We start from the raw sequence: 14,460 nt of genomic DNA on the forward strand, positions 1-14,460 counted from the left end.
TAAATGGGTTTGTTTAAAGTTTGAATTTTTAGTTGTGACCATGTATGACAAGTGCAACACCACCCACCTTTTGGCTTGTGATGTTAATGTGGGTGAGGTTTCCACCCCACAGGCATGGTCCTGCGCTGTGCGGCAAATGTGGGAGCTTCATCCCATGTAGGACCAGTATGGTTGTGGAATTACGTGAACTGCTGCTGAGAGAAAATTAGACCCTGTTAAGATGAATTTTTAAGAAGGCAAAAACTCTATTTTAAGCTCAACAAGGTTTTTGTGACTATTTGACTAATTTTGTTTAAAATACTTGAGACTTCAAAAAGAAATTCTTTCATGTTTAATTTAAATATTATGGTTTTGATTTCAGCTTCAAAACAAGAAAAACCAAGAAGTTACTCCAAACAAGGCTTAGTCTTTCATCAGCTGCCAGCCCCATTCTTGGTCATCATCAAAACTTCCGACCTTCTTCCGTCTTCTGCAGATCAAATCCAAACAAGGACGATCTCCCATTGATGGCTTTTCTTTATTTATTTGTAGTCTTTATTTTCGGCTGTGGTAAGCACTGATGAAGAGACCATGCCGAGCATCATCATTAGCCCAGTGAGGCAAATATCTTAAAGATGCTGATGCATGCTTGTATCATATGTACACCACTTCAATGCAGTGGAACTTTGAATCATGGAATGTGATGTTGAAAAATTGTGGACTAATGAATTTATGAAGGAATTCTGATCCAAGGCTTTGATCCCACCGCCAATTCTTCTTGAAAATTGACTGCAATGTCAATTCCAACATGCTTGCTTTCTAATCCATCTTTGTCTCTGCACAATATGATTTGTTATAAAAACACAGTTCCCATTGTTGGTATAATGAATTCATTTAAGCTATTATTATGAGTTGATATTCGTATGTCTTACATGCTATGTGTATTGTACCCACTATCCAGTAAGGTTTCACATAGAGCATGCCTATGTTGAATAAATATAGCACAAAGATTATTGCACATGGAAGCCTGTGCTCAGAAGGTTAGAAACATAGACACATGAAAAGTGAAGGAGACCCATGTGAGAAGCAACTTTAACTTTTCAAGTATGGCATTCAAAAGGATGTAACAGAGGGACATGCTTTAAGCAATAATAATTCATTGGATGTCAAATTTCAGTTTCCTGATTGCACGATTTTCCTGCTTCCTGCCACCTTTTCTTTTTCTGTTTCCACTAAGCCTCCCTCATCTTCACATGGCCATAAAGCAAGGCGTACAGTCTCCTCTCTAGCACTCCAGTCAGTCAGTCCCAGTAGGGGGCTAGATTGAAAGGTATGCTCAACTAAGTGTTATTATGTCTTTGCTAAATCTACCTATTAAGTAATGGGCCATCAGGAATCTGGACCACCTGACCATATGCATCACGACAGTCATTTCAATTTGTATGTAAACCGACAAACTTCATCACAAGAGCTTGAAATTGGGGTAACAAGCTAAGTCAAGCGAACATGGGGTCCTGCAAGTGGATGATGCAAGGAGGAAAAGGGAAAAATCATTAACTTCTCAGTGAATCTACAAAAGGATAAACTTCAACCCCACCGTTGTTGAGTTGGGTAGGGGAGACAATGGGAGGTGGCTTCCACCTATTTAGTTCAATGGCAATGTCAAGACTAGGGCCCAACTGACTAGACCAGTAAGCTTTCTCTATCACATTCCATGCACCAGCCATGTTATTCCAATAAGACATCAAATCATAGACCCAAAAGCTGTGTAAGCACCTGTGTGGCCCTGCCCTGCCAGCAATCAGAAACCCAACAATTAATTGATTCTACTGAAAAATCTTCTTGCTTCTCCTAAGAATATTACAAAGAGAAAAGATTAAAATTAATAAAGAAAATTTGGGCCATTTAATTTTAGTTTACGACCTGTTGGGCTGAAAAGGGTTTTTTTTTTTTTTTTAAATGAAAAAATGAAAAAAAAAGAGCTCTACATAAGTCTTGAAATCATGTGTAGTCTCATTATACTTGTCCTTTGATATATATATATATTTTGATAAGTTATACTTGTCGTTTGATATTAATAACAATTTTCTGCCTCCATGACAATGCAATTAAAAAGATATTGCCATGTGCATAGTGGTGCAGCAATTAAAAAGATAGCATCAACAGTTCAAGGTTCAACTCAAATGCAAGACTACTCCCATTTATACCCCAAATCCACCACTTTGTAAGATACCACTGTGTAGACTACAAAGCAGCAATAGGGCGGGAATCCCCATAATGGGTTGGGCAAAGCAATAGGAACTCAAGGAACAACAGTGCTGATGCATCAATTCTCTGATAAAAGACAATAGTCACTAGCCTCATTAATGTGCAGCAGAAGAGAATGTCATGGTAGGATTTTGCTGTGCTTCTAAGGGACAAAAAAAATCTTTTGTTTTTATCTTTTCCACCATCAAACATGGTAAATTATAGCCCCTTCCAAACAGCATGAGTGGTTCTTATAAGAAAAAGGGAAAGAAAAAGCATTATTAGCTACAGAGATCTGCTAAATCATATCCACTTTCTCCATAATTCCATTTCATCATCACCTCACATGCTAGTCAAATCGGTAAAAGGAATCCAAAAATATAAAGATAAGATATTTTAAAAGGGGCAAAATGCCACTTACAGATTGTTGATCAGTTCTTGGCCTTAAGATTGTTGTTCTCCTTGATCCTTGCTCGGTTGTCCAGCTTAACAAAACGCTTAAGAGCTTCATAAGGGAGACTTTCTACACTCTTCCTTCTTAGCTCACTCAATGCTGGACGTTTATCGAGCAGGTGCCACAGCCAATCAGGGTACTCAGAGTCAGGCAGGACCTTGGGATCTGTTCCATCCTTCAGAATATTGGCACCAACAGTTGTAGTAGACTTGACTTCTTTGCTGAGAGTTGATGCCTTTGGAGCATCGCTGGCCCCACCCCCTTTTGAGCCCTTCTTTGCTTTACCACCAACAGCAAATGTCCTGCAGCCCACAAGCCTAACTGCCTCCCTTGTGATGATGATACTTCTCACTGATTTGATGCGGTTCATTGTCATTTCTTTTCCCTGCATTGTTGATGGAAATGGTTATAGTGAATAATGCACATAAGCAGTTGTTTTCTATATGCCAAAGAGAAGCTAAACCAGCATCAACTCCCAATGTTCCTCACAGGACCTCTAAGAGAAAATTGTCAGATGTAAGCTCAACATTTACTTTCAAAAAAGGTTCCCCAATGTGAGCAATGAGCTAGACATCAGTTCTGAAGTACCTTTTCCCATGGACAATCAAAAGGAAAAAAGGAAACCCTCAGATGGTATTCTCCTACATATATCTTTCCTTCTCCACTCTACCTGAGTGCTTGGAAACTAAAATCGGTGCAACATCCTTATATTTTTTTCCATTATAAGCTCACTAAATTTTCAAAGAGACAACGGAAGGCATGATCTTGGTAAATTTTCAAAAGCAAGTTGCAACTTCATCCATTTTTTGTCTGGCCTTTAAGGTAATTAGTAATTGGTAAATTTGAGTCAGTCGTCCTACAATGTTTTAGTTGATTTTGGTGGAACGATGTGGGCTCGAACTCAAGCCCTGCAATGGAGCAAGTTGGCTCCTCATCCACTAGGGCAATTTTGCCATTGCAAACCCTAGCCGAATTTAATGGTGATGATAACAAAATCCCCATACCATTGAAGCCTACTATACTAAAGATCTCAATGGTGGATAAAAATTTCAATATACCCTCTGTAGCATCTGCAAATAAGCTATTTGGCTAAGAGGAAGAGGCAGGTAATGAAAACAATAATCCAATTCTAACACTATGTTTTCCAAAAAGTATAAATTAAATGATATTAAGTGCAACAGTATAACATCTCTCAGCAAGATATTTCCCCAACAGCAATGAGACAAGAGGAAGCAGGAGAACCTCTCAGCAACATCATTCAAATTCAGTTTTAACTCATCAAGAAAAATGATAATAATAATAAAAAGAATTGATAAAAAGTAATCAAATTATTGTCTTCTCAATGAGGCGCTAATCCAGCTCAAATAAGTCTGCTCTACATGGTCAATGAAGCAACATTTTGTAAATTAGCTTTACAGAAAGGAAAAAGAAACGACTAATGCATTATTTGAATAGATGTCTTATTTGACCTATTCAAAAAAGTTGATCAGAAATATTTCACGAGCTGTTGTGTTCTTAAGGAGCCATAATCAATTTAAAAAATTTAGACAATAGAATAGCATACACAAAGAGATAAAACTAACTCTGAGAAATAGTTTAAGACTTGAATGGCTATAATCCCCTCATAGTAGATTATATATAGTGGATTAATCACCCATAGGAAAGACCTAAGAAACATCCAATTATTCTTTGAATATGAAACCAACCATAAAGTAACTGCTAAGGATGTAAAAGCTCACAGCTTAACAATCAAATAAAGAATAAAACAAGGCAAGTAATATCAAACATATCCAAAAGAGATAAACACAAAATGCATTTGGGAAAATAATTGAGGAAAATAAGGACATAACGGTAGAGCAAAAAGGTTTCAATTCATTAATTGGACAAGAACAAACTCAAGAAATTAATTTACCAACAATTTGAACATAAAAGTAAATAAATATTTGATTCAAAGACTGAAACTATGGTCTGTATGTTCATTATGATGTGAGTGCTCACTCAAAAAGCAACCAATAAAGTAAAAGGGAAAAAGGATAATTTTAAGGTTGTAATTGTTCATGTAACATAAAAAAATAATAGATGTTGAGCTATTTCACATATGAACTCCTCAAACAAAATAACAGATGTAGAGTTAACACCACCTTGTTAGCTATTTGGTGGCTGAAATCACAGAGCAGGAATGAGTATCCCATTCACATTCCTTGGTACCCAGGAATGAGATAGGTTTCTAGGACTCCAATTCCATCATTTGAATATGTTAAAAATTATGAAGTGACCATGACTTTGCCATTTTCTTTCCAGCATTCGGCAATGGCAAAAATAAAATCAGCAAACAAGTAATTTTCTAATATCTTTAAAATATAGAAATAGAGAATTTCAAAACAAAATTAAAGGTCCATTTCTCATACCTATTTCATTTCATATGGTCACTACTTAGGAAGGATCCATCACAATAAGCCCATACAAATGTAAATGAGGTGTACATTTTTCAAGTCCATGCTACTGAAACATGATCAACTCTCTTGTTAAGTTTTAGGGTGATGCATCTCTAATGGTGTGAGATTACTGCATTATCAAGTCTCCCTATAAGTCATAACCCTACCCCCAAAAATAACATCTCAATAACACACCTAGATGTTATTTTTCTCATCGATGGTATCTTACACACACACACACACAAAATCTTCACAAACCGCTGGTTTCTGTCCCTCCCTCCACTCATTTTATCAAAATATCATTGCCCTCTATTGCTGAATCTTGTAAACCATTCCTCCCCCACCCCCACCAAAAAAAAAAAAAAAAAAAGACAGTCTGTCATGAAATTTGTGAAATCCTCGTCAAAAAATGAAAAAGCTAAAATTTTATACTGCTCAAATAACAAGAACTTCAGCAACCAAAACACATTCAATTCAGAAACGTATCACACAGAGTACTCCAAAACCTCATTTCAGTAACTACATGTCACACAAAGTACTCCAAAACCCATTTCAGCAACATTATAGAAATAAAATATTTCTCAAGATTTATTGGCAATGGCATGATGTTAGCTGTAATGGCATGATAATGAAGAGCAACTACGCAAGAATCAGCAGAAATTGCAGAATATGAAATACCCCAAAAATTACTGACTTCAGATTGAGCATGAATATGTTAAAAATCCTGACATCTGAAATACCCAAAAGGCGGATTTATAAATCAAAATATAAGAAAGAGCTAGACACGCAGATTGGGGAAGAAATTGAGGCATGGAAGAACGTAGAGAAGAGCGACAGAGGCAGAAAATTTGAATGAGTACAATTTTGTTTCAAAAACCTAGCCCATACGAAATGCAAGCACAAGTCACAGCCAAACCATTGATTTCAAACTCTAACAAAACCCATTTCAAAATCCTCATTTGGAACCCTCAAACAACCAGTTCCAAACCCAAATTCCATAACCATCAAAGAAACTAAACATACAAAACCCGAAAGCCGCATGCCAAACCCCAGTTCCTACAAAAGTGAGGAGAGACGACCACTCACCTAGAGAGACGAGAGGCAGCAAAGAAAACAAGAAATGACACCTTCGAGAATGAATTGCCGGCTAAGTTAGGGTTACTAATGTTATGCAGAGGGATTCTGAGTTTTCATTTCTTTTTCCTTCCGTTTCTCAGCCACCAAACGGACCCAATGTAACAAATGACATTAGACAAGTCGTGGAACCTACAAACCTTTGGGCCTCTAATTTAAAAGTGTGGCCCACTGAACTAAACAGCCATCGAGCCCATTTGCCATTTACAATCGAAATATTTTTAAGTGTCGGCCCAAACCTAGGGCGTTACCCCCTCCGTCAAGGTAAGGGTTTAGGGTTTTTTTTAGGCAAGTCCCAAACGCTAAACCCTAACCACTCGAACCTCTCTGTGTGTGAGCCTTCTTTTGTTGCTGGAAAATGGGCAGCAGCCAAGCAGCAGTTTCCTTCCTCACGAACCTCGCCAGAGCCGCCTTTGGGCTAGGCGCCGCTGCCTCAGTTCTGAACGCCTCTCTCTATACTGTTGACGGCGGCCAACGCGCCGTCCTCTTCGACCGTTTCCGCGGTGTGATCGACGACACCATCGGCGAAGGCACCCATTTCCTGGTGCCATGGCTTCAAAAGCCCTATATTTTCGATATTCGCACCCGCCCCCACACGTTCTCCTCCGTCTCCGGCACTAAGGATCTCCAAATGGTCAACCTCACCCTCCGTGTCCTCTCTCGCCCCGAAGTCTCACGCCTCCCCTACATTTTCAAAACCTTAGGTTTGGAGTACGACGAGAAGGTCCTTCCTTCAATCGGTAATGAGGTTCTGAAGGCCGTCGTTGCTCAATTCAACGCGGATCAGCTTCTCACGGACCGGCCACATGTGTCGGCTCTCGTCCGCGACAGCTTGATTCGCCGGGCCAAGGACTTCAATATTGTTCTGGATGACGTCGCTATTACGCATTTGAGCTACGGGGCGGAGTTCTCCAAGGCTGTGGAGCAGAAGCAGGTGGCGCAGCAGGAGGCGGAGCGCTCCAAGTTTGTAGTGGCCAAGGCGGAGCAGGAACGTAGGGCCGCAATTATTCGGGCAGAGGGTGAGAGCGAGTCTGCCAAGCTCATCTCGGATGCCACTGCTGCTGCAGGAATGGGGTTGATTGAGCTTAGGAGGATTGAGGCTTCAAGGGAGATTGCAGCTACTCTGGCGAAAACACCCAATGTGGCTTACTTGCCTGGTGGGAATAACATGCTTTTGGGGCTGAACCCTACTATTGCGGGAGGGCGTTGAACTGGTGAACTCAATTTTCTTATTTTTCCTATTGAACTTGAATTTCATATGCGAAATTGCTAGATGTTTTCTATGTTTATTATTGCTCAGATTCCAGTTGATTACTTCAAGAAACTTAGGTTTTATTTCTACTGAACCCTTTTTCTTTAATCTCTTTTATTCTTCAATTCTTCCCTGGGAAATGTATTATAAGAGGATTAAACTGACATTTTCCAATCACACAATTTAGAATTACTTGTTTGAAGATGGAGCCCGTGTGAAGATTTTATGATAGAAATGGGTTTGGCCAAGTTGTCTGATTTGGTTATTTTGAACTGATGAAAGATGGAATGGTGAGGTCCATAGTTTTAAAAGGTGCAGCGGTCACCTAAGACACAACAGTCTCCTATAGCTGAAGTGCGAGGCGCAACAGAAGGCGCACACATGAGTGAAGTGAAATGCAACTAAGGATACCCATCAATTTTGTAAAATATGATTCAAAATCTAATCCAATCAATAAAAAATTTAAGATTTGAAACATATAAAAGAAGCATTCATTAAAAAAGTAATAAAATTATATAAATTTAAAAAAGAAAAGTGTTTAAAAGAAAGAGTAAAGCCAACAAGGCGTGCCTTTGCAATAAGGCGCATATCTTGGCATAGAAGGCACTATAACTAGGGAGTGATGGCGCCTTGAGCCTAGGCGTGCTTTAAGCGTGCCTTTTAAAAGGACTGCTGGTTTTGACATTGTTTTTGTGTGGCACAATTTGTAGTGCCTTAGAGTCATGATAATTTTTGCTAAGCATGGTCAATTTCAAAGAACTTAACTCAAATCTCAAAGGGACCCTCTCATTATTTGTGCACTTAATGCACCAACAGATTCAAATAGATATGTTGAAATGGAGATCCATTTGTGCTGATATTGCTACTCTGTACAATATTTAGCATCTTCCAGTTAATTATTATTCAAATCTTTTATTTGATGGAGATCATTGGGTGGGTAGAATATCATGTTTGAGTATAATGTTAAATTCACAGTTTTACTAACTTGATATGACCTCTCTAACTCCATTTGCAAGAGTCAGTAGATTCCTCATTTGGTGTAATGCATGATTTGATCCTTACTTAATCAAAGGATTTAGTGGTTTATTTGGAATAGTTTTAAATATAGTTACCAATCATACCTGCATCAGTTTATCAGTTTCCTAATTTTATCTTAAGTTTATGATAATGATTACCTTCTGTTCACATTCATTGGCCCTCTGCATGCACAGGGTATATGACTTTTTTATAAATTCACATCCTATGTTTTACTTGATTTGACCTTCCATGTTTCAATTATGGGATCTTAGGGTCCATCAATACATCTAGGATAGCATGTTGGATATATATTGGCTTCATTTAGATGTAATTTTTGCCCAAAGCTAACATTATCGTGGAAACTCATTGAATGAATTGATAATCTACCTGCTTAGTTGGCAATATTTATTGTGCCAGTGTTAACTTGGAGTGGGGAAGTTCCTTTTTTGAATCCTTTAACTTCAATGTTTTGAGACGGTTTCATCGGTAGGACTGAATTTTGTAAAGCAAGGGAAAATTGGTTTAAAATAACTATAGTAATTTCTCCTTCTGGGACAGGATCAAGATGTACTGCATTGCCAAAAAATATTATAGATGGCTGTCCTTTTATTCATTATCATGATGTTGGAATTTAGTTTTTCCATGTGGTTGCACATTTCATGATGCCACTCAATGTGAAACACTTTATGTTTTAAGTTCTTTTTGTGATTGAAGATTCTGATTTTTTCTTTTTCTTTGTTTGCAGGGTCTTGATTTACAGCATGATCCAACCCGGGATTGAAGTGAATTTTGTTTAGTATATTTTGGTCCACTCAATGCATGATTTCATTTTTCTTCTTCTGTGCTGGTAGACATCTTAGATCACAATCACCTGAACATAATAAATAGTTGAAACTATATAATTTGGAAACCCCCCTTTACAATGATGCTGAAGATGTAAACATCAGTTTTTAAACATTTGGAGCACGATCCTCTGTTTCTTGCCTGTCAATTAAATTGATTGAATGCTTTTTGCCAAATGCAAGTCTTGTTGCTTCATTCTTCTTAATATTTCATTGGTTTAATAGCCTTGTGATGATGGTCAGTATTCGATTTCATCTGTTTGATAGCATAGTAGTGAAGGTCCAAAACTCTATTTAATCATGCCAACTGATGTTGGGGCAACCTTGTCCATGTATTGCAGTTGGTTATGTGGGTATGACCATGTCTGGTGATACACTCTAGGATATACAGACGAGCACTATAGGGATCCCTTGGTATGGACATTCCTTTTGACTGATTCATAGAGCTGGCTGTCTTATTTTTTCCTATTATCCTCCCGAACTTTTACTGCTAGATTATACCATACCATTTTGTTAATTTGAAAACGATGCTGTTGTCAGGATTCAAGCAGAGCCTTAATATTTCTTAGGAAGAAGCTTCATCCAAACAATTCTTGCTGGAGGATTGACCATATTCCCATTAGAACTGTTGGTGATTGAAAGAACTGAAATCAGAATGTTCTTTCCATGTCCTAAATAAGGCCTTTTTGGATCATAAATTGGCATTGAAAAGCCACCATGAGCAATTCCTCCCCAGATTACGGGTCTGGATGTCATTTTTGGTAAAGTATTTGTATTCCGGGTTTCACAATATTTTGAAACCAGGTAGTTGAAAAACATCTTGCCAGATTTTAGAAAATTTGAAAGATCTGTCATCTGTGATGATAATATCATGATAGGATTTACCTCTCACAATTAAGAATTTCTAGATGGTTGCTTGAAAAATTGGCCCAGTTTATGGAGTTTATTTTACAAATTTTCCAGCAAAGGAGAGACTATGGAATGCAGCCCCCCAACCCCTCGTTTTTGGTGTTTATTCCTAAAAATGTCGAGTAGAAGATACAATGAATTTCAGATTGCAAAAGGTGATATGCTGCATTTGATTGCGGATAAAGCGAAATGGAAGAGGGGGAGATGGAATGGAAGTCAGTCACCTCTCATTTGCAGATGATACTCTTCTCTCTTGTAAAGTGAATGTGGAGTATCTGAGATACTAAAAAAATTCACATAAGAGTGAGATGATCCTTGTTGAAGATTTGTTAGGGGTGGAGAGCTTGGCCAACTTGTTTGGTTGTAGGCTTGGATGCCGTTCCTTTGTCTTACCTTGGTTTGCCCTTGGACTCTTATCAAGCAACACCATACCACGTTTCCTAATCTACCTGTCTTTGTGTGGGAACCCAACGATTCATAGATAGTTAAGTTCAAGACAATCTAAAATGAAGAAAAATCCATCATGTGAATTGGGCAAAGGACAAAAAGCATGGAGGGTGGAGAATTAGAGACTGGGTTATTTGAATGAAGTGCTACCAGGCAAGCGACTCTGAAGATATGCTCACAAGCTTGTGCATATCTGTTATGCCTCTGTTTATGCGGGATTTCTATATGAATTTCTGCTTGCCTATCAACCGAGAAGAGGGGAAAAAATTCTAAGTATGTATTCATTAGAGTCTGCAAATGCCTTTCTACTTATCAGCATTGTTGCTCATAAGTCATAAGTTCTTGTAACTGAGAATAAAGGGTTCAATGCAGCTACCCCGTAATAAGAAAAAAAAACCCAAATATTTCCAAAAATCCAAACCATTTGCAGCAAAAAAATAAAAGGAGAAAAAGCCGGTATTATTAGTAAGAAATCTCAAGTTCCGTTTGACACCAATACAACTAAAAAAGATGGTAGGATCGTAGATATCAGAAGAGTCAGCATGCTGGATATAACCAGTCTTGGTGTAATGTAATATATCTCATCCCCTAGACTGTTATTTCGAATCATCTCTCATGAGCCCTTGCTGAGCTGAAAATTCTGGGTCCAAAACTCCTCATTTTGTGGAGTCAATGTGCCTGATCAAGTCAACCACGCGCGAGCTACAACAGACAACACCCACAAACAAACGATTCAGCCAAATGTTATTCATCTACTCTATCTTAAAATTATGAGCATTTAGTGAAAATTACCTGTAACCCCATTCATTATCATACCAAGAGACCAACTTGATAAAGTTTTCATTCAGAGCAATTCCAGCCTTGGCGTCGAAAATACTCGACCTGCCAAAGGACAGTTGATCATACAATTCATTTGCAGAATAAGCAAAATGTTGAAGAAGAGGAGGCAAAGGCATTATTGCAAGATTTGCCTCACCTGCTGTCTCCCAAAAAGTCGCTTGATACCACTTCATCCTCAGTGTAACCAAGGATTCCCTTCAAATTTCCCTCAGATTCCGCCCTGAATGGGAGTCAGATGGTTTAGTTAATAAGAATAGCTGCAAATGTGCACATGGGAAGTGGGAAGTTCAAGCAAATTTTCCTTTATCTTACTTGATGGCAGCCTTGATATCATCATAAGAGGCCTTCTTCTCCGTCCTCACAGTGAGATCAACCACTGAGACATCAGCCGTGGGCACACGGAAAGCCATTCCAGTCAATTTGCCATTCAGAGCTGGTAGCACCTTCCCAACAGCCTTCACAAACACAGACATATTAGTCGTATTACTGTTTATGATAACCAAAAGATTGGTTTTGAATCCATGGATGCAGGTCATTTTAATACCTTTGCAGCACCAGTGCTGCTGGGAATAATGTTGAAAGAGGCAGCTCTGCCACCTCTCCAATCCTTCATTGATGGTCCATCAACTGTCTTTTGTGTAGCTGAATCACATAGGGCCATAGAACCACAAATCAATAAAGAAATCCTCACCACTTTGAAACAGAAAAGGAAAATAAACAACATCCCACTAACCAGTGATGGAATGGACAGTGGTCATAAGACCCTCAACAATACCAAATTTGTCATGGATGACCTGTCCAAATTTATTTCAAGAGGCATAACATAGGATCAAAATTCAGTCAATGGCTCAATTGCAGAGGTGGTATTTGTTTTTTAACTTAATTATAAATAAAACTTTAATGCTTAATAGTATTAAGTATTAAACTGTTTGTTTTTGTAATATTTTATTTCTATTAAGCATTAAAAAGTAAAAAAAAATTAGCATGTTATTTTTTCTATTTAGAAAAAATCAAAATATTTGGTTTTTTCTATTCATCAAAAGTTTATAATAAGTCATGAAAAAGTAGAAAACAAACCTAAAATCTGAAATCAAATTACTTTCAACAAAAAACTAAAAAAAACAATCACCCTAAGAGACTTGAACTATTTTCTGAAAGCTACCTTTGCCAATGGAGCAAGACAGTTGGTCGTGCAGCTAGCATTAGAAACAATGTCAATATTTGACTTGTATTCCTTCTCGTTAACACCCATAACAAACATAGGAGCGTTACTGCTTGGAGCAGAAATGATGACCTTCTTGGCACCACCCTGTTTATAATTTAGGCCATGGAATCCAACCATCAACCTCAAAATCACCCAAACATGATTCATATTTTTTAAGTTCTCATACCTTCAAATGCAGGGCAGCTTTGTCCTTATCAGTGAAAACACCAGTGGACTCGACCACATATTCGGCTCCAGCCTCACCCCATGGGATCTCCTCAGGGTTCCTAGACAATGAAAGAAAGAAGACAACATCATCAACTGAGGATCTAAATCCCTTTTCATCCAAAAGAAACATGAAGAGAATTATCCTCATTACTTCGCGCCAAAAACAGTAACTGCCTTGTCTCCAAAAAGAAGGGTCTTGGAGTCCTTCACTTTAATATCATGATGCTTCCATTGGCCATGGACAGAATCATACTTAAACATGTAGGTCTGCAACACATCAACAAACCATAGTCAGCAGAAGAGACTGTTGAATAGGATCATGAATACATATATACATCAAAACAAAAAGGGAATTTATTACCATGTAGTCAGTGTTGATAAAAGGATCATTGACAGCAACAAGTTCAACATCATCTCTCTGCAAAGCAACTCTGGCAACCAACCGACCAATCCTTCCAAATCCTTCATCAGTACAACAAGAAATAAATCAACCGAGGGGCATTGCTTGGGATGAAGCAAAATGTACAAGTATCGAGAAGTTTTGAATATGTACCATTGATTCCGATCTTGATCTTGGCCATGGCTGGTGGGTTGTAGAGAGGAGGAAGCGTAAGACAAATATGGAATGCAGAGAGGAGGAAGAGTAATGGCAAGGTGGTGAGGAGAAGGAAGGAGGGGTGTTTATATAAAAGAAAATGGGAGGCCAGGTGGATGCATAACCGGTGATTTCCACGGGCTCATCGCCTTAGCATTGGTATCCGTACGACTTGTATTTTGGTGGACATAGTAAAATCATCTTATTTCCTGATAACTGCTTTCAACTCTTAAACCACCATGAATGGGGAAGATGCGAGTTTTTTTCCCATGAGAAGTTTTTTTTTTTTTTTTTTTTTTTTATTCTAGATTTTCCACGTATTTTAAATTTTAAAAGAATTTAACTATTGTAAGGAAGATTACTTTTTCTACCCTCGTCAAGTACAAGATGTTACAAATGCTCTTATTACTTGTTAGTTAAGTCTTATTGTTTTGAATCTGAATCTTGTTGAATGATTTATTGGAATCATTTGAATCATTTGTTTGATATAATATCAAATTAATTCCATAATATTTTTTATTTAATAAATATTCAATTCTCATGTTCCACCAAGCACAAGGCATATGTGAAGAATGGAGACGGTGGCTTGAATTTAAGCTTTGGAAATGGAATCACAAACTAGGTAGCTTGTAGAAGAACAAAGAGTCTGATTGGCTATGTGATTTAAAAATAAGTTTTTATTTTTAAAAACAATAAATCATTTTTAAAAATTTCTTACATTGTTATTTGAAAACAATTTTTGAAAATAAAGTAAGATAAATAACAATTTTTAGAGAACAAATAAGAGTTGTTTTAACCATTGACAAAAGGAAAATGTAAACCTGTTTGACCATGTTTTCTTAAATTTATTTTTAAAAACTATTTTTAAGTGAAAGAA

At 37.7% G+C, this 14,460-nt stretch overlaps 3 protein-coding genes across 4 annotated transcripts; 1 reads left to right on the plus strand and 2 right to left on the minus strand.

The window, feature by feature from the left end:
• Positions 1-1,394: 1,394 nt before the first annotated feature.
• LOC100252505 (large ribosomal subunit protein mL54) lies at positions 1,395-6,377 on the minus strand. Of its 2 annotated transcripts, none has more exons than XM_002265759.5 (3): positions 6,202-6,377; positions 2,648-3,065; positions 1,395-1,770 (listed from the first exon to the last, which is right to left on the minus strand). In XM_002265759.5, exon 2 carries the CDS (start codon positions 3,054-3,056, stop codon positions 2,658-2,660), a length of 399 nt encoding a protein of 132 aa, XP_002265795.1. In that variant the 5' UTR covers positions 3,057-3,065; positions 6,202-6,377; the 3' UTR covers positions 1,395-1,770; positions 2,648-2,657. The 2 variants fall into 2 exon arrangements, with proteins under 2 accessions (XP_002265795.1, XP_010660804.1); XM_010662502.3 differs by having other exon boundaries at positions 1,395-1,765; positions 6,202-6,375.
• A 104-nt stretch (positions 6,378-6,481) lies between these two features.
• Positions 6,482-9,537, plus strand: LOC100247395 (prohibitin-3, mitochondrial). Its single transcript, XM_002265845.4, has 2 exons — positions 6,482-7,463; positions 9,264-9,537. The coding sequence occupies exon 1, from the start codon at positions 6,608-6,610 to the stop codon at positions 7,457-7,459; it is 852 nt and encodes a 283-aa protein (XP_002265881.1). The 5' UTR covers positions 6,482-6,607; the 3' UTR covers positions 7,460-7,463; positions 9,264-9,537.
• Positions 9,538-11,154: 1,617 nt separating this feature from the next.
• On the minus strand, positions 11,155-13,782 carry LOC100242264 (glyceraldehyde-3-phosphate dehydrogenase 2, cytosolic). The gene is made up of 11 exons (XM_002265952.4): positions 13,542-13,782; positions 13,350-13,450; positions 13,140-13,255; positions 12,948-13,047; positions 12,719-12,865; positions 12,290-12,350; positions 12,101-12,198; positions 11,869-12,011; positions 11,693-11,776; positions 11,509-11,598; positions 11,155-11,418 (listed from the first exon to the last, which is right to left on the minus strand). The coding sequence occupies exons 1-11, from the start codon at positions 13,567-13,569 to the stop codon at positions 11,373-11,375; spliced, it is 1,014 nt and encodes a 337-aa protein (XP_002265988.1). The 5' UTR covers positions 13,570-13,782; the 3' UTR covers positions 11,155-11,372.
• Between the last annotated feature and the right edge of the window lie 678 nt (positions 13,783-14,460).

Source organism: Vitis vinifera, chromosome 14 (genome assembly GCF_030704535.1).
Source record: "Vitis vinifera cultivar Pinot Noir 40024 chromosome 14, ASM3070453v1".
NCBI classification, from domain to species: Eukaryota; Viridiplantae; Streptophyta; class Magnoliopsida; order Vitales; family Vitaceae; genus Vitis; species Vitis vinifera.